General features: G+C 38.7%; 1 protein-coding gene across 2 annotated transcripts in view; it reads right to left on the bottom strand.

Moving 5' to 3' along the window:
• Window positions 1–19527, bottom strand: part of COL21A1 (collagen type XXI alpha 1 chain) — a 116832-nt gene that overhangs the window by 80976 nt on the left and 16329 nt on the right. Inside the window, exons 3-9 of one of the 2 annotated variants that reach the window (XM_054721962.1) lie at window positions 16797–16965; window positions 16490–16706; window positions 13780–13953; window positions 12686–12763; window positions 10761–10769; window positions 10422–10505; window positions 3122–3184 (exon numbers count right to left, since the gene is read on the bottom strand). In XM_054721962.1, coding sequence (XP_054577937.1) covers window positions 3122–3184; window positions 10422–10505; window positions 10761–10769; window positions 12686–12763; window positions 13780–13953; window positions 16490–16706; window positions 16797–16965 — 794 coding nt within the window. The remainder of the gene's footprint in view (window positions 1–3121; window positions 3185–10421; window positions 10506–10760; window positions 10770–12685; window positions 12764–13779; window positions 13954–16489; window positions 16707–16796; window positions 16966–19527) is intronic. The other variant, XM_054721961.1, reaches the window with a different exon arrangement.

The following is a 19527-nucleotide window of genomic DNA, read 5'->3' on the forward strand; positions in this document are numbered from 1 at the left end:
CCCAGTCACCCAGCTCCTCAGCCCCATTACCCAGCTCCTCAGCACCAAGCACCCACCTCCTCAGCCCCAGTCACCCAGCTCCTCAGCCCTAGTCACCCAGCTCCTCGGCCCCAAGCACCCAGCTCCTCAGCCCCAAGCACCCAGCTCCTCAGCCCCATTACCCAGCTCCTCAGCCCCATTACCCAGCTCCTTGGCCCCAGTCACCCAGCTCCTCGGCCCCAATCACCCAGCTCCTCAGCCCCAGTCACCCAGCTCCTCAGCCCCAGTCACCCAGCTCCTCAGCCCCAGTCACCCAGCTCCTCAGCCCCAAGCACCCAGCTCCTCAGCCCCAAGCACCCAGCCCTAGTCACCCAGCTCCTCAGCCCCAGTCACCCAGCTCCTTAGCCCCAGTCACCCAGCTCCTCAGCCTGAAGCACCCAGCTCCTCAGCCCCAGTCACCCAGCTCCTCAGCCCCAAGCACCCAGCTCCTCAGCCCCAGTCACCCAGCTCCTCAGCCCCAGTCACCCAGCTCCTCAGCCCCAAGCTCCCAGCCCCAGTCACCCAGCTCCTCAGCCCCAAGCACCCAGCTCCTCAGCCCCAAGCTCCCAGCCCCAGTCACCCAGCTCCTCAGCTCCAGTCACCCAGCTCCTTAGCCCCAGTCACCCAGCTCCTCAGCCCCAAGCACCCAGCTCCTCAGCTCCAGTCACCCAGCTCCTTAGCCCCAGTCACCCAGCTCCTCAGCCCCAAGCACCCAGCTCCTCAGCCCCAAGCTCCCAGCCCCAGTCACCCAGCTCCTCAGCCCCAAGCACCCAGCTCCTCAGCCCCAGTCACCCAGCTCCTCAGCCCCAAGCACCCAGCTCCTCAGCCCCAAGCACCCAGCTCCTCAGCCCCAGTCACCCAGCTCCTCAGCCCCAAGCACCCAGCTCCTCAGCCCCAGTCACCCAGCTCCTCAGCCCCAAGCACCCAGCTTTCTCAGCTCCCTGCAGCTCCAGTTGGCTACCATTTTGTTACCTCTTCAGAATCCCTTCTTTGACCATGTCTTTCTAGAGACACTCACCTGCATAATCAACCCCTTTCCCATGCAACACTGGTGTCAATGGCCCTAGAACATCACTGCTCTTCAAAAATTGGCTGAATTTTTTTTTTGTATTAAATTTGTCAGCACCTCCCAAAGACATGACTAGCTCCTCTTTCATCCCAATGGAGTACTGATGTTTAACACTAAACCTAGAGTGCTTTAACTGCTCAAACATTATTGGCTCATAATACAAATTTCCCCATCCTTCATGGCAACAGTTAATGTCTCATGATAAAGAAACTCTTAGGAGATACTTTTTTGGTGGCAACTATTTAACATCCAAAAGCTAATCCCTGATGTTTATTTACTGGTATAAACATTCTGATAGTAACTTACCTGTAAATATTTGCCAAAAAATGCTTTAAAGTGGATCTGCTTTATATTTCTTTAACTCATAAATGCCCCTTAAGTTCTCTTGAACCTTAGAGGATATTATTTTTTGGCAAATTGTAAGTGTACAGAAGTGCATTCATCTTTAGGAAAAGAATATAACCTTAAAAAGAGTTTTAATGAATAAAATAAACTGATGAACAAATAGATCCAGAGACATAGAAGCATGGAACAGATTGTTGAATCTCAGAGGGAAGGTGGGGAAGGGTGGGTGGGTGGGAATAGATCAACCCAAGAACTTGTATGCATATATGCATAACCCATGGACACTGACAATAGGGTGGTGAAGGCCTGGGGCAGGGGGCAGGGAAGGCTAGAAGGGGGAAGAAAGAGTACATATGTAATCGTTTTAACAATAAAGATTTAAAGGAAAGAGTTTTAATTTGTATGAAAGAATTTCAATCTAAAATGAAACTGGAGGATATAAAATGGAAAATCTCATGCAGGTGCCCTCAGAAAAATAAAACTTAAATGAATGAGAAATTGATTTCCCATAAATGCCTGATTTACAGAAAACTGAGAAGGTTAGAACTTTCTTAAATGATAAAAACTTGATCAGGGGTTGCCTCATATCAACCTTAGAAAGTTTTGCTCATGGTTCCCAGAGGCATGAACAAAAACTGGCTGGATAGAGCTTTGCTTGTATGAAGACTGGTTTTTGCCTGCTTGGGGAATTTTCAACACTAATCTCCATTTGTTCATGATTTTAACTGAACTCTCCCCTCTTTACATTCCTTCTCCACAGATATCAAACCCTCAAGAGACTCACCTATAGTTTGGTACAGTTTGTGTGTCCTGAATTACAGTTCCTCTACTATTCCCGAATAAACATGTCTTTTTGACAAAAGTCTGAGCTTGACACAATTTATCTCTATTTAGGTTAACCCTTGGGAATTTCCACAGATGGGAAGGGAAAATATAAAAGGATTTCTGAAAATAACTAAATATTGATACTAAGAATTCACTGAACAAGTTTTTAAATGTTGCAGAGATGTATGCAATTTTGAAGTATATATAATACCTAAAGAATTACTAGCATGCTAATTCTATTGACCAAGCCAGCCTGGATGCTCCCCTCAGATTGACTAAACTTTAGACTGGCTTCTTCTTGAGGCGAGGCCTGGACCTCCCTTTCCTGAGAAGATTTACTTTAGAAAATTTGTAATTGTAAATTCTTTATCTGCCCCTCTGATCTGTAAATCTTTTTAAAAACCTTCTCACTAACTTTATAACTAGCAAGGAAGATCTTTCTCAGGGACCATCCCTTTGCAATGTAGTCTTTAAAAAGATAAGTGTATGCAACTATCAGTCTCTGTGGGAGGGCAGTACCCTACCTTCCATGGGTGCCACTTAGAAAACACAGATGGCAGATGGCTTACTTACCATCTGCCATCTGTAAGCTCAGGATAACTCAAGTTGCTCTGTCCCACTGATCAACCTCCCCGTCCCCCCCCCCCCCCCCCGCCCCAAAGTCCTCCAGTACTTTTCCACTAGCTCACTCCAGCACTCAAAAATCCACCCTCCTTTTGTTTCAGCTAAGTGGAGTTCAATCTCTCTCCCCTATTCCAATAGTCTTAAATAGAGTCTCCCTTGCCTATTTAACTTTGCCAGGTGAAATTTTATCTTTGACTCTATAATCCCAGGACTGGAGATGACTAAGCTTTCAGTACTCACAGGCTTACCATCTTGACCAGGTTGTCCAGGGTAGCCAGGGTTCCCAGGCTGTCCAGCGTCACCCTAGAGAGGAAAAAAAAAATTCTCAATACAAAACAACTAACTATATTGGTGCAGTCAGAGCCCATCAAGGTTCAGAGCCAATTCCATTAAAGGCAGCTATCTGTATGTTAAAAACAAACAAACAGAATTCCTAAAATGGGGGTTAGAAAAAATGATACCATATTCTAAATGCCTAGCTTAACAAATAAAGGCTTTTTAGTATGTAAAACTTACGGTGATTTATTTGTGTGCAACTACCAGGTATAACAAGTAAAGTACATTTCCCTGATGTAAAATGTTAATATTTATAACAGGATACACTTTTAGAACTCTAAAAAAATGATTAAGTACCATAACAAATACAGTTTCAATGAGAGTAATATTTCACTCATTGTCTACAGACTTAATTCTATTCTACATGTTATACTACAGATATCACTGACCTATGATACAATAAGTCAATTCATAATTATTTATTAAGAAATAACAGTACAAAGCTATGTGATCTTACACATGGGACTCACGTTTAAAGCTGCACAAGTCATTTCTTTCAATCCAGTAAATGTGTCTCTTTGCCTATATTTAAAATGTCATTGAACATGCTAAAATTCTAAAACTTGAATACTTTTATGAGTGAGTGAGACCCAAGCCAAACAACCCCTTAGTCTTTTAGCACATGTAATACCTAAGAAATGAAGAAATGACCTTTGCTCTCACAAACCAGAGATCTCCAAAGAACATTATTCTGTACAACATGGCAATGAGCCCAGGCACATTCTATGGAACTCTAGACTGTTGTGCAATGGCCAGTACTGACCATTCAGAGGGTCACCACCCTTAAAACAAAACAAGGAAACAAGGAAAGAAACATTTGTTTTTTTGAGGTGAGGGTGTTTTATAATTTAACTCTAAGAAATACTTCACAAATCTATATATATAAAAGCCTAAGCGACCGAACAACCGAAAAACTGAACAACCAGTTGGCCGGTTGCTATGATGTGCACTGACCACCAGGGGGCAGATGCTCAATGCAGGAGCTGCGCCCTGGTGGTCAGTGTGCTCCCACAGCCAACCTCCTGAGGTGGGCAAAACTCCCGCGGCCCCTCCCCCTGGCCTGCCAGCTCCCCACCCCCATCATAGGCCAGGCCGAGGGACACCACCAGTGTACGAATTCGTGCACCAGACTTCTAGTAATATCATATTCATCTATTACTGAGTTCATGAGGTCCACATTGGGACAACTTGCCAAAAAAACACAAAGTCTTGGCCATCAGAACCAATAAATTCCTGCAGAGAGACAACTGATTTTCAACTCAATAATGCTTCACTATTTTCAGCAAGAAATCATTCACACAGAACCCCAGTGATTATATATTAACTAAGGGTACTTCCACAGAGCCAGCTTTGCTGGTTGGAAATACTACTTCAGGCTACTGGCTAGGGAGATTTGTTCCTGAAACTAACAGGAAAAATGGAAAGAACTGTGTGAACTCGATTAAGGGGCCAATGAAGAAGGGATGGGCTCTTCACTTAGGAGTCACCCAAGAGGCTCAGCATAAGGAAAGGTTGAAAAAAGGAAAATGTCATTTTTAAAAGAGAGAATCGCTGTAAATCTAGAGAGAAAAATAATGCTGAAACATTTAATGTCTTGCTAAGAAGGCATAATTTATCATTCGGATCCAAGGATTCTGGTGTTAGCTGGACACTAAAGAGCAACATTCTGGGTCTCTAGAGTGCTAGAATGTTTCTCTCCTTATTTTCAGGGGATCTCCATTAATCTCTAGCCTCCCTGTCATCCTTCTCTATCCATGTTCATGTTGGATTCACTGCCTTTCGATAAATTCCATCGTTCTTTTCTCCCGGGAAGAAGATTTTCTTCCCTTTCTATGTAAGAGTCATCATGCCAAAATGTTCTATCACTGCACCTTCCTTGTAACTCCATTTTCTCCTGATGTCTTTTTCTATTGAAATGCTACAGCAGCCCCTGTATCACTGATCACTTATTCATAACTGAACTTTTCTCAATTTTTTCTTGATTAGTCTTCTTCACTTATCATTTGGATTTATATTCCTTGAAACATGGTCCATATTTTCTACCTTTTTTTCCAATGCTATGTATCAAGTAGAGATTCAATAACTATTTGCTGATTGATTTATTTCAAATCAAATCTCCTGTTAAAGACTTCTTTACGTGCAGAATATTAATTATGCACAAAATCTAGGACATGGAAAGACTCTGAGAAGGTTTAACCTCTCCTATGATGAGCCTGAAATAAAACTTTGGCACAAGAAGAAACAGAATTTGTTTCTATGCTACACAGAAGCACAAAACACACTTAACACTAACATTTTAAATGAATCAAAACCAAGTTTCCAAGGGGAAAGAAATCACCCACAAGATAAATCCAATGTGACTTCCTAAGGACCATAACACTGGTCAACGGCTCCACAAACGGAAAGTAATCTCTTTTGCAGGCTTTATTATTACTGATAGAGTTTAATGGTTATTTTGATCACTACCCTACTATTTGCAAAAACTCAGGTAGGTTTGGTGTTGTTTCCATAAAATTGAAAGAATAAAGTAAAACCCTAACTAATTTTGGAGAGAAGGCCAACCAGAATAAAAATTCCATTTTATTACTGTAATAAAAGCTGACACCCAATCTTTATTGGTTGTTCACTGTATGCTAGGGACTGCTTTTAAAGATTTACATACATTAAATGACTTCCCATAATAATACCATAAAGCAAGTAATATTACTCCCATTTTATATGTAGGAAAACTGAGGCCTGAGAAGGTTAGGTAACTGGCTGAAGGCCACGGAACAATAGTGGAGATGGAATTTGAAATCATCCAATTCTGCTCCAGAGTCCCTGTGTCTACAAACTACTCTGCCTGCCTACATTAAAATTCAAAAACTAATCAGAACCAGACATGGGGACTGCTAGCAAATTGAACATGGAAAAAGATTTCCAAATGCATTAAATTAGACATATGACTTATCATACAATTGTGATAAATTCTCAATCACTTTCTCCTAATTTAGTTGAAACACTTGCATATTTTGAATTTTTAAAAATATGTATCCTGCTGAAAAGCAAAACTTACTTATGTTGAATTGAATTTGTGCCACAGGATTTTTGAGTTGTGGACGGGAGTGGAAATGTCATGGATTGAGTTAAACCATCTCTGAACGTGGCCTCTCAAGCAGTGTAATTATGAATAATTAAAATGAAAAATAGCTGTGCTTGCAAAAGCAAGCTAATATTTTAAGTTACTCATCTAAAACAAATGTCTTTGGAGCTCTTCATGTAGGAACAAATCCCATGTTATCAAGCCCTTTTCTCAAAATCTTTGTGCCTTCATTCTAGTCTTGGTCTCCACAGGAGTATCTGACCTGAAACCCATTCCATTCTCCAAAACCAGCCTCTTCCCTCCCTCAAAACACAAACACCCGCTCTCTTAGGTGGGAAGGAATCTACTGAGCCTAGGAAAATTAACATAAAAATGTAAATGCCTAGTGGCCCCTGAAATTTTCCAAAGGCTTTTTGTATTCAGACAGGATACTTTGAAAGTCCAAATGAATCACTTTGATGTAGAATTATGAGGGTGAAACAAAGGGCATCCGCAGGAATACAGTTGGAGTGAGAGTGGCATTTCAGAGCAAAGAACTTATTAAGAAATTGTTCCTTTCTGAAAAAGAAAAAAAAAAAGCTTTCTTTTCACTTCTGAACTAATACATCTAACATTTAAGGTTAGATCAACTGTAAAGTGTGTCTCAAAAATGTTCCTATGTCTACTGAAAGTGATGGAAGAAGCTGCCATCTGCATGTTAAGGTCTTTCAAAAGGGAGTTGTTTGTCAACTGGAGATTGCTGGACTTTTCATACAGAACAAAGGCATTCCAGATAAGTAATAAGGAGGAGAGGTAAATCTTATTTTTTCAATGATTTCCTAATTCATTAAATTAAAAAATATTACTATTAAACACTGGGTTAGATAGAATTCCAAAGGAGAATTTAGTTTGCATTTGCCTTCATTGTGAAGTACTTGCATATAAAAATTACTCCAACAGATTCATTTATTAATTTACTCATTTCCTAGGTTTGACACTAAGGATACAAAATGAACAAGCTATGTTCAAGGCATTCACAGTCCAATAACAGATATATTTTTCTTTGCTTATTGAAGAGTTTTCATGCCATGATAAGTCTAAGTGTGTGCTATCATAGTTTATTTGACCTGTTTTTTTAATAGGGTTGTCATGTTTTTTGGAAAGTTCAAGAATTTATAACAGATGACATCTAATCTAATAATAGACAAATATGCAAACTGACCGCACCTTTGCTACACCTAAGCCACGCCCACCAGCCAAGCCACGCCCACCAGCCAATCAGGATGAGTATGCAAATTGTCCCAACAAAGATGGCGGCTAATTTGCATATCAAGACAGCGTCCAAAGAAGCCAACAGCTGCAGAAGGGAGTAAAGCTTCGAAGAAGCAAGCAAGCTGGGGGGGGGGGGGAGGAGAAGGGCGGGGCGGAGGCGGGGCCGGGGGCGAAGGGAAACGCGGGCGGGCTGGAGGAGAAGGCGGGGCGGGTGACAAGGGCGGGGCGGAGGTGGGGCCAGGGGCGAAGGGAAACGAGGGCGGGCTGGAGGAGAAGGCGGGGCGGGGGACAAGGGAGGGGCGGAGGCGGGGCCGGGGGGGGGGGGGCGAAGCGAAACGAGGGCGGGCTGGAGGAGAAGGTGAGGCGGGCGAACAAGGGAGGAACGGAGGCGAGGTAGAGTGCAGCAGGAAATCCTATTGCAGGATTTTTCCTGCAACGGGAAAGCTAGTTATCTTAGAATAAGCACTTACCCACCTATCCATATAAGACTTTCTCTTCTGTTTTACTCACATGGTTCAATTCTCACCTCCTAGAACTCTATTTCTGGCTAATAAAAAGACGATTTATTTTTCACAGGTAACTCTGATTGATAGACATCTGCAAAGCTTTCCAGAGAGCATCAAACAAAGACAGCCAAAAAGTCTCAATTTGATCTATAGTAAAATTGCTTCATCTCAATTAATTCCAGTTTTGTTAATCAAAATAAAACCCTATCAATTTTCCAAGACACAAATTCTCTACAGGAAGTGCATGAAACTCAGAGTGTTGCTAGGGATTCTGTTTTTCACATACAGGTCCCTGATGTGGCTAAGGAACCACTTCCAGGGGAAAGAGCATTAAAAGGATGGAGGAGTGTGTGTGTGTTCCTTTCTTCCAGCCAGATCTTCTGAAGAAAATGGGAAGCAGATCAAGAAGGCACGCCAACTTGAAGATTGGTGGAAAACTGCAATTTCACTTAAAGTAATAGGTGGCAATGGGGTTACATTATGACTAAGAAAAGAGAATGAAAATGAGGAACACGTGAAACCTAAAAATATTGGATATCAGATAAGACAAAGGGTGCTCTAAAACTCTGCTATGGAAACATAGGTGAATAATAAGCAGTGACACTACAAGATCCCTAATGAACCACTAATGAAGAATCAGAAAACATCAAAAGCATCTGATTCCTCCTCAAAAGTGGACAGCCCTTTAGAGATCCTGGGGGGACCAGAATCATTAAGAGTGAGGAAAGCACTCTGGGCTTTTAGAGAACAGGTGACATGGAACTCTGGTTTCCATATTGTATCTCTTGCAGATCAAATCATTTTTATGTATAACATTTCAGTATTGTAAATATGTTTAAAAAGAAGTCTGCTGGTAGGTCACAGTAAGCTGTCTTATAAATATATTCTCCTTGGAACATTTATAGGTATTTCTCATTAATGTTAAGGTATCCTAAATAACGGAGTTAATTGAACTAAAGAATTCTTTGGTCAACTTTCTGAAAAGTAATCTAAAAATAGTTTACAATAGTAAATTAATTATAATATACTGAAGTCAAATTCCAAACCAAATAGATTCACTTTAAATGAAATATTGAAGGTAAACTTTTATTTCTTAAATTTCATTTCTTTATGGATTTTAACTGCTAGGCTTGAAGTATTTCATGAACTATTATATGAAAATGAATGGGAGAAATATGTATAAAAGATAGGAAGAATTAAATTATCTTCAATCAGTAGTCCAGAAGCTAAGATTTTTTTAGTCATGGTGATTGAAATACTAAGAAAATTCCATCTAGCCCTAGTCGTTTGGCTCAGTGGATAGAGCATCGGCCATTGGAGGAAGGATCCGGGTTTGATTCCAGTCAAGGGCACAGGCCTGGGTTTAGGGCTTGATCCCCAGTAGGGGGCAGTGCAGGAGGCAGCCAATCAATGATTGCCTTTCATCACTGATGTTTCTAGCTCTCTCTCCCTTCCTCTCTAAAATCAATAAAAATATATTTTCAAAATGAGAAAATTCCATCTAAATATAAATTATAATTCATATTTAAGAAAAAATTTTATGGTCATCTCAAGTAATAGATGATCAATACACAAAACACTTTTTCCCAAGAGAGTCATACTTGCTTTCAATTTAGACATTATTTTTATTAGGTGATTTTTAAAATAATATTAAAAACATTATAGTGAACAGACCACTTCTCAGTATCTTAGGCTATGTCTGATGCTACAGTAAGTATCAACTTAACTTAAAAACTTAGTCATTCATATTTAATTACATAGGAACATATCAAAGTATTTTGTTATGTAAAAAATAAACTGGTTATAAAATAGTATGTACATCACGGCTCCAAACATACTTCCCCAGTGTAATTATTACATGATTAAGTGAAATAAATACATATGCCTCCATTTTTAAAATTAGACATCCAACACAACATTAAAATCAATTTTAAAATTTTTCTCCATTTTTCTATCTGAAAATCATTTTGACAAATTGAGATCTTAGATATTTAAGAATTTAGAGCATATCTTAAGGGCTCTTTCTTAATTTTTTACCGAGTCGTAAGAATCATTCTGGGATCAGCAGCAGTGTTGGGGGAGGGGGACAGTGAGGGAGCAAGCAGATAAACAAGCAAACTAACTAATATTGCTCCCTCACTCTACTGTGGGCTAGAGGTATCAGTTTTAGGTTCAAAGACAAATATGGACTAGAATACGCTTTTTAAAAGGCCACTAACACTCAGGTTTTAAACTGTTCTAAATCATTAGGTGAAAATTTCACAACAGGGTCACTGGTGATTTGGAATTTTGTGGAAGCTCCAAATTTGGAAGCTCTTGTTTGTGTATTTTAATAAAAAAAAATAGCACTTTTGGTGTTACTCACCTTGGGGCCTTGTAGTCCTGGTTTCCCCGGAGGACAAACGCAGGGAGCTGAAGTTGAACCTACATCACTGGGACCGTTGAGACACTACGAAGACAAAAATTGAAATAAACATGGAAAGATGCATATATATGTATATGTACGTATGTATGTGCATATTTTATTTAGCCTAACCTAATAAGAAATTCCCAATCACAAAAAGGTATGAATACTAAATACACTCAAACTACATTAAAAAAGGTGGGTGTAATGTATCTAAAATACTTACAGTTGATGGAAGGAAGCTAAACAGTCCCACAATGCAAATGTTACCTTAAGGAAAACAATAGTATCCAGGCCTACCTCACCATTCTGAAAGAAAAACAATAACAAATGTGTTTGAAAATATGTTTTTAATTAAATTCTAAATTATCTTCCTAATTTTCAGATATTTCATGGTCCAGATTAAAGATGACTGAAGTATCAAAACCAGCAAGAGCTAAAACATTTATTTGCAACTATCCTAAAAAATTACTTATTTCTACATGTTATTATTACATTTATAGTAGGATAAACAAATAAAATTAACAACAATAAAGAGTAGGAGAAAATTAAAATGCCAAAGCTGCTTAATATAATGACCACGCAGAAACAAAAATACATCAATGTAGAATTTATATGCTCTCTTGAACTTACTGGAAATCCTTTAAGAACGAGAGAAAAAAGCCAAAACATATCTAACCAGTCCTAAAGAGCATGAATTAAATTTCATGCACTGCCGAAACCGGTTTGGCTCAGTGGATAGAGCGTCGGCCTGCGGACTCAAGGGTCCCAGGTTCGATTCCGGTCAAGGGCATGTACCTTGGTTGCGGGCACATCCCCAGTAGGGGGTGTGCAAGAGGCAGCTGATTGATGTTTCTCTCTCATCGATGTTTCTAACTCTCTATCCCTCTCTCTTCCTCTCTGTAAAAAATCAATAAAATATATATTTAAAAAAAAAAATTTCATGCACTCCAGGGGAGCTTCTCCTTAAACAGTCTATTTCTTACTGAATAAGTCACAATTTGAGACAGGTTAATAACCTTTCCAAACAATACCACGTTATATCAGAAAATGAGAAGGTGGGAATAAAGGTACAAAAAGCAAACAAGCTACACCAAGTCACAGCTAAGAGTAAGGAAGGAGACATAAACGCACACACACAAAAAAACTGAATGTGAGAATTCAAAATCTGCCATTTATTATACGGAAGGGAAATGGTAATGGTTATTACAATGATGCAGAAATCAATAAATAAAGTATGTACAGTGGACTGTCAAAATGCAATAACAATATGTTTAGTAAAGATGTATATTCTAAATTATAAGTATCTAAAAGGTATATTGCTTAAGCAATTACCTATCTAGAATACCCGTAATGAATCATTTATAAAAGGTTCCATCTTTGAGTTTATTGTAGAGCCATTAATTATGTTGCTCAATGTCCTCAAGACTTTAGAACATGTGGATTCATAAGTTATTCAGTTTAATAGGAAAAAAGGAGATTATGACAGCATGACTATATAAACTAAAAAAGCTCAAATAGGGCTCAAATATCACTGGGAATCCACATTGTCAAAAAGTTTTACAACATTCTACATTATTTGCAATAGCAGCAATACTGCATACCATTTTTGCCTAGAGGAAAATAGATTGATTATATGCCCTTGTATATATAATCAGACTTTGTGACATTTTAGCTTATAATCTTTTCTTTCTTAACACATCAATGAAAATAGCCAAATAAATATATCCTAGAAATGCAAGAAAATCTTAGGTAACAACAATAAAAATAAAACTATATATTTTGAGAACTATACTATTGTTTGAGAAAATGTGCTGGTGATCAGGAAAATGAATCATTTCCTGCTCCAGAACTATAATGCGTAATATACTAATTATAAATTTAATTAAGAACAGAAATGTATTTCACACAAGATATTCAGACAAAATATCCTATAATTTTCTAGAGCAAGTCTAGTCATGCTTCTCATGAATATTAGGACAGTCACAACCAGACATGATGTGGGAAAAACAGTTTATTGTGGTCTTTCATTCATACTTACACAGTGAAACATTAAAATTTTATTTCAATTATGAGCTTCAAAATATGTTTTAATCAATATAACTTTGACAATTGAAAAAAATTAACTCTATACATTAAGTTAAAACTCACATATTATCTGCTTTTTATTTATGGCTTTGAAAGTACTAAAGCAACACTTGGAAAAAATAATCCATCCTACTTACAAATCCGGGAATCTCGCATGCTGTCTCCCGGTTGTTCTGTTCTGGGTCACAGTAGATTCGCAACTTTTGGACATCAAACTAGGAACATAAATCCAATCAAGTAAAAGTTGAGGCCCAAGCTAATTGTTTTATAAGAACAACTCAGATACACAGAAACAGCCAATATAGTTAGCAATCATGGAAAGTTTAAATCACAGCATTCAGCTAAAACAATGAAAATAATAAAATTTGAATATCTAGCATATAGTATTAAAGATGTGATGCAAACTTCTCTAGCACCAAAAATAAATCTCTGATTTCCTTCAGGAACCCAGTGGAGCTCTTTAGTACCACTGATTAAGTGGTACTAAAGAGCTCTTTAGTCTAGAGAGAACTTTCTAGGACAGTTAAAAAGGGTGGCTCCAAAACCATCTTTAGTCTCAGAGATTTAGTTGCTGGCTTGGAATGTTGTGTGATGAGTAGGCCCAGCACCTGTTACTATTTAAATACTTAGTATAAATTGACATGTAACATTAATATATAGAGACCATGTGTGCAATCACACATTTAAATGTGCAGCCTTCCCTTAATAAAAAGAGTGTGAAATCCTGACTTTTCAAATAGAGGATGTTACAAGAAATGATGTTACATGCACACTTCTCAACCCACATATAGATAGTGTGCATTAAAGAGATATTGAAAAAGTTAGTTTTGTTCATGAAAAACCCTGACATGCATTAATTTAATTTTATCTTCACAGCTGTAAAGAAATGTTTATAATGCTACTTACAACTCTAATCACATTGCCTTTTCCAAATTCATTATTTAATCTATGCCTCTCCTGGGATAGTGTATATGAAATTAATGTTTTATGAGAATGAGAATTCTACCCTGAACCCAGGGGAACATTTTTCTAAGTATTCTTATAAAATAGATTAAGTCTAATTTTGCTTTTTCATACTTACACAGAAACACACAATTTCACTGTTGAACTGACCACATTTTTAAGTATCTTAAAGAAATTCACAATTAAATTAAATGTGATAAATACTATCAGAAAGGACAGCAAAAGCTCCATTTTATATAATGCAAAAAGCAAGTAATTATTTATCCACCTGAACAGTTTCTTCTTTCCCAGAGTATTTTCCAATTTGGGTTTGGCCACTGATGAAGATCCCTAAAACTGGATGTAAGGGTTTGCTTTCAATTTGTTGATCATCGATATATAGAGTTACATCCTGTTCTGTTACTAAGAGACGGATTTGATGCCAGCCTTCATCAAACAATGTCTATAGGAAGAAAGTATAGAAGATTCATAAATAAAATTCCTAACAACCTTTTATTTTCTTCATGCTCATTCCTTTGCTGTCAACCATAAATCCACACCACATAAATTAGCTATACTATATACAAATTCTCCCTAACCCAAGCTGGGCCTCAAATGCCACTCATCAATTATTTTATTATCCCCAGAGTTTCTATTCCATATCCCAAAGTAGATGTGTCAAACAACTCGCTCAAGGTCACAAATGAGGTCCTAATCTCTGAATCCAAATAATTTCTCTCATTCCTCATCCTTTTTACTTCATTGCAACTTTGGACTCCATAGCTAATCCCTCCTCTTTGATATTCTCACTCAACTTCCATGATTCAAACTACCTTGATTATCTTCATTTCTTCTCCAATTGCTCATACTTATACTCTTTGAGGACCCCTCTTCTGCAACCTGCCCTTTAATGAGGCATTCCCCACAGGTCTGTTCTTGACATCTTTCACTCTCCTCTCTGACTATCTCATCCATTCCTACAGGTCAATTATTACTTCTATGAACTAATTCCCATACTTACATCAACATATGGTACCTCTAATTCCAGTACTGCTAGAATAATTTGCCAGGATGTCTTACAATCAGCCTGACAGAGTATGTTACAAAACAAACTTGAACTATCCCCCAAACTTTCTTCTTATCCCTATTTCCCTTATATCATAGTATCTTCAGTTCCTAACACAAAACGAGTTTCTTTATCTTCTTCTTTTCCCTCAGTGTCAATAACAAATAGATGCAAAGTTCTACCAAATATATCTCCTAAACATGATTGAAATTCACTTCTTCACGTCCATTCTCACTGCCATGAGTTGGGCTCATGAGTAGCTTGCTTTATTTGAATAATTTTCAAACATATCTCTATCTCAAACCCTTCTCTCTCCAGGCTATCCTTCATACCACCATTAATCTCTCTCACTCAAGTTTTGTCACAGAACATGCCCCATCTTATTTTCTTATTCCCAGAATCTAACACAATTCCAAGACAGACTTGAAAGTATTGCTTATAAAAGAAAAAAAGAAAAAGAGAAGAGTTTCTTCCATCATGACACATCTATGGTCAAGACCTCTTAATGGAATCCTGTCATCCACAGAATGAAGTCCATACCCCTTCGTGTGGCTTTCCAGATCCCCACAAGTTGAGCGCATACCTTGCTAGTCCCTTCTTTCATGCATCTTATACTCCAAACACAGGGATACAAATTTCCATTCTCTAAATAAAAATTCTGAATTGTACAACACATGACTATTCAATACTGAACCACTGACCTAATGTGTCCTTATCTCTCTCCATCAAAATCCTCTACAAACATGCTTCAAGGTCAGTCCAAAAACCATATCATTTATGAAGACTTTCTTATATTTTGTATTAGAATCCACTTTTCCCTCCACACTCTGCTAACTATGATATACTTCTATTAGATATCAGAAGCCTTAAATTTTTCATTATAAGCAAGCTCCTTGAAGGAAAGAAACATGTCTTAGTTTTTTTTTCATTTTTCACAGAACCTAGAACATTGCCTTTAGTGAAAATGGCAGACAACAATTTTTTAAAATTTAATCTATTTACCAAATGAAGAAATTATATAAATGCATAATTTTACATGACTTTGTACATTTCCTAAATTATATACTACATCATCAAACTTTCATAATTATAGTAAATATCAAAACTTAATTGCTTTTTTCATCACATCTGTATTCAGAACACATGACTTAGAAAATACACTTTTATTTTTAGTTTATTGATTTTATTAAATATATCCCTTTATGGGGAATAAAATATCCTTACACTTAATGTGAATTCTGCATCCATTTTCTGCCTGTATTTAATGTTCTAACAAATGTCTTTATTTCAATATCCTGTGGGACATGGCCATGTAAAACAGACCAACATGGACCTTGAAAATAACCAAACCTAAATTCAATTTTTATTGTCACCACTTAACTAGCTCTGTTACTTTGAGTAGGAACTTAATATCTCTGAACCTTGGTTCCTTGTCTGTAAAATGGGAACAACAGGTTCTTCTTTGGGTGGGTATTATAATTCAATGTGCCTGGCACCTAGTAGCAGACATTAAAAAATGTTAGTTCCCCCCACCCTAAATTCCACATGGATTAAGAAAGAATTTTCCTGCCCGGATAGCATGGCTCAGTGGTTGAGCATCCACTTATGAACCAGGAGGTCACGGTTCAATTATTGGTCAGGGCACATATCCAGGCTGTGGGCTCAATCCACAGTGTGGGGTGTGCAGGAGGCAGCCAATCAATTATTCTCTCTCATCATTGATGTTTCTATCTTTCTCTCCCTTCCTCTCTGAAATCAATAAAAAATACTTTAAAAATAATTTCCTTCCTTTGTTTTTTTTCAATAAAGCAACATTGAAATCTGAAGTTGATATCTTTCCAGTCATGTTAAAATTATAGCTCTCTTCCCCCAATACACATAAACCTAACAGTGTTTCCTCATGAATAGCATAATCATATCCAGGCATCATTACCTTAACTCGAGGGTCAACAAAGGTGACCACTTGTGAGCCATTAACCACACTGGTCGTTGTAAATAGTAATGTTTTATCCACACCATTTAAGGTAACAGCTATTTGTGGCCTTCCATCAATGGTTAAAATTCTCCATAAATCCCACATTTTCTTGACCTTAAATCTCTGAGTGGAGACAAATACATATGATGGAGGAAGTCCTTCTGGAAAAACATTGCTGGGAAAAAAAGAACATGAATAAGCTTAAAGAATTCTCAACAAAGCTATAGACATATCAAAAAAATATATATCAACACATAACATTTACCTTGTGAATTCTGATAAATCAACTTTTGATGTTACTTCATATCCTTTTATCTTTGTTGGTGAAAGCTGGATTCTTTTTTTAACCTTTTTCTTTACACCCAAGCCTAAAAGAATATCAAACCCCTTCTCATCTCGAGCTGCCACTGGAATTCGTGTTGGACAGACAGATTCTATAAATCAAAAGCAAAAGCAGTAAATGTTGATTAAGCATGGAATACTTTAATAAGCAAAGAAAATCAATAGAGGGATATTAGAGAATATAAGAAGTATAAAATATATATAGGCATGCAAATATATATTAATGGATATAAGTGTATTTTTCTGAGAAAACGTGAAAATTTTTTTGGCATTCAAGTGTGAGGTCTCAACTGACTTTTCTCTCATTAAAAGGGGATAAACATAAAACAGAAATGCAAGAGAAACATTTGTTAATGGATTGTTTTGAACATTATGCTGAAGTTTATAAGTTACTGTGTATCTAATCTAATAATAGACAAATATGCAAATTGACCATACCTCTGACACACCAGAAGCCACACCCACAAGCCACGCCCACCACCCAATCAGAGCAAGTATGCAAATTAACCCAAACCAAGATGGCTACAGCCACAGAGAGCAAGGTTTCCTAGGTAACAGAGGAAGCCAAGCTTTCTGCCAGCCGTTGCAGGCCTAAGCCTCCACTCAAACTACAAAGTTTCAATTACAGAAGGTAAACAAATTCAAACAAATGGCGGCAGAATGGAGCTTGAGAGGGCAGGCCAGGGTTGCCGCCGGCAACAGGGGAAGCAAAGCTTTCCACACACCCTGGCCGGGCCCACCCGCTTAAGGCAACAAAGTTTCAATTATAACCCCAACACAAATGGCTGCGGGCCTCCTCAGAGGGAGCCCCAGGCTTGGCTCTGCTCCAGGCTACGAAGTTTCAGTTGTAGAAGGAAAATAAATTCCAGATACCAGGGCCTCTGCTTGCATTGCCAGGGGGCGTGGCCCACCTGCAAACCAGCACAGGCCCCTCGCTCAGGCCGCCCCCGCCCCAAGGGAACCCCACCCTGATTAGGGACACCCTTCAGGGCAAACCAGCTGGCCCCCACCCCTGTACCAGGCCTCTATCCTATCTAATAAAAGAGTAATCTGCAGATTGATCATCACTGCAACACACAATATAGCTGCCCCCATGTGGTCAAAGATCCTGCCCCCATGTGGACACAAGATGGCCACCACAGATGGCCAGCAGGAGAGGGCAGTTGGGAGGCACCCGGCCTGCAAGGGAGGGCAGTTGAGAAGGACCAGGCCTGCAAGGAAGGGCAGTTAGAGGTGATCAACCCTGCAGGAGAGGGCAGTTAGGGGTGACCAGGCCGGCAGAGGAGGGAAGTTGGGGGCAAACAGGCTGGCAGCAGAGTGGTTAGGGGGTGATCAGGCTGGCAGGCAGAAGCGGTTAGGGGCAATCAGGAAGGCAGGCAGGCAAGCAGTTGGGAGCCAGCAGTCCTGGATTGTGAGAGGGATGTCCGACTGCCCGTTTAGGCCCGATCTCAGGGATTGGGCCTAAACAGGCAGTCGGACATCCCTTGAGGGGTCCCAGATTGGAGAGGGTACAGGCTGGGCTGAGGGAGAACCCCCCTCCGTGCACGAATTTCGTGCACCGGGCCTCTAGTTTTGAATATGGAGCAACCTAATACCTGGAGGGGTAGAAGGACACTGAAACAGGATTCATGATTCTCATCCAGGATTTACTATTAATTAGTCACATGACCTTGGATAACTCTGAAATTTCTTGGATCTAAATGAATCCTAAGATTCCTTTCTTGCATTCCTAGCATTTGAGGGGTAAAAAAAAAAAGTGTTGTTCTTCATATCCTTTCCAGTTCTAGCAGTTTATAATTCTACAGTTTAAATATCACTGGTTCTGTCAATCTGGAAAAAACTTAATTGTGAGTCTTTTCTGTTCATGAAAGTTCTAAAAATGGGCCTATTATCTCTTCTATGATTAACTACATTATATATTATAATAATCATTTATAAATAACTAAAAACTATTTCCTTAACAAGAATTAGTTTGTATTATACAGTCATCTATATAAGTTATAAAATATGATATGCCTTTCACTTCTCTGGGAAACTAGTGTCTCAAATGATGTGGAAATTTTTATATGGGTGAAATGCTATTAAGCTGTTATACTGTAGAAATGTTGTAATATTTTCAGATTCTTCCAAGGCCCTCATATAATATACACATTGAGCATGACTGCTTATATTTTATAGCGCAGCTAACAGAACAAAACAAGAATAAACTTCACTAAACATACCTTAAAGTAATCACTCTCTTACATAACATTAGGGAAAGGGGAAGGCATCATATTTATAACACCATAAAAAGTAATGAGATGAATTTCATTAGCCCAATATGTATAGTCATAACTTATACCACAGAATATTGGAAATAAAGGATTGATATAAATAAAATCAGATGGATGTTTCCCTGGGAAGAGAGGTATTTTTTTCTCTCAGGTCTTAAGATGTGAATTTTGAAGGAACCCAATCACATCCTTCTTGCTCTGGTAAGCTTGGAGGTACCTCATGAGGAGATAGGTAAATCAGGCAAACAGAAGGTGTTGGTTAGATGTGTGATTCAGTGAGTTTCATGAGGCACTCCCTCCCAGCAATGCAAGGCTGATTTATTCCTACCCCACCTCAGAGGCAGGCGCTGCCCACTAAGATCACTTGTGGTCTACCAATTA

Source organism: Eptesicus fuscus, chromosome 10 (genome assembly GCF_027574615.1).
Source record: "Eptesicus fuscus isolate TK198812 chromosome 10, DD_ASM_mEF_20220401, whole genome shotgun sequence".
Lineage (NCBI taxonomy): Eukaryota > Metazoa > Chordata > Mammalia > Chiroptera > Vespertilionidae > Eptesicus > Eptesicus fuscus.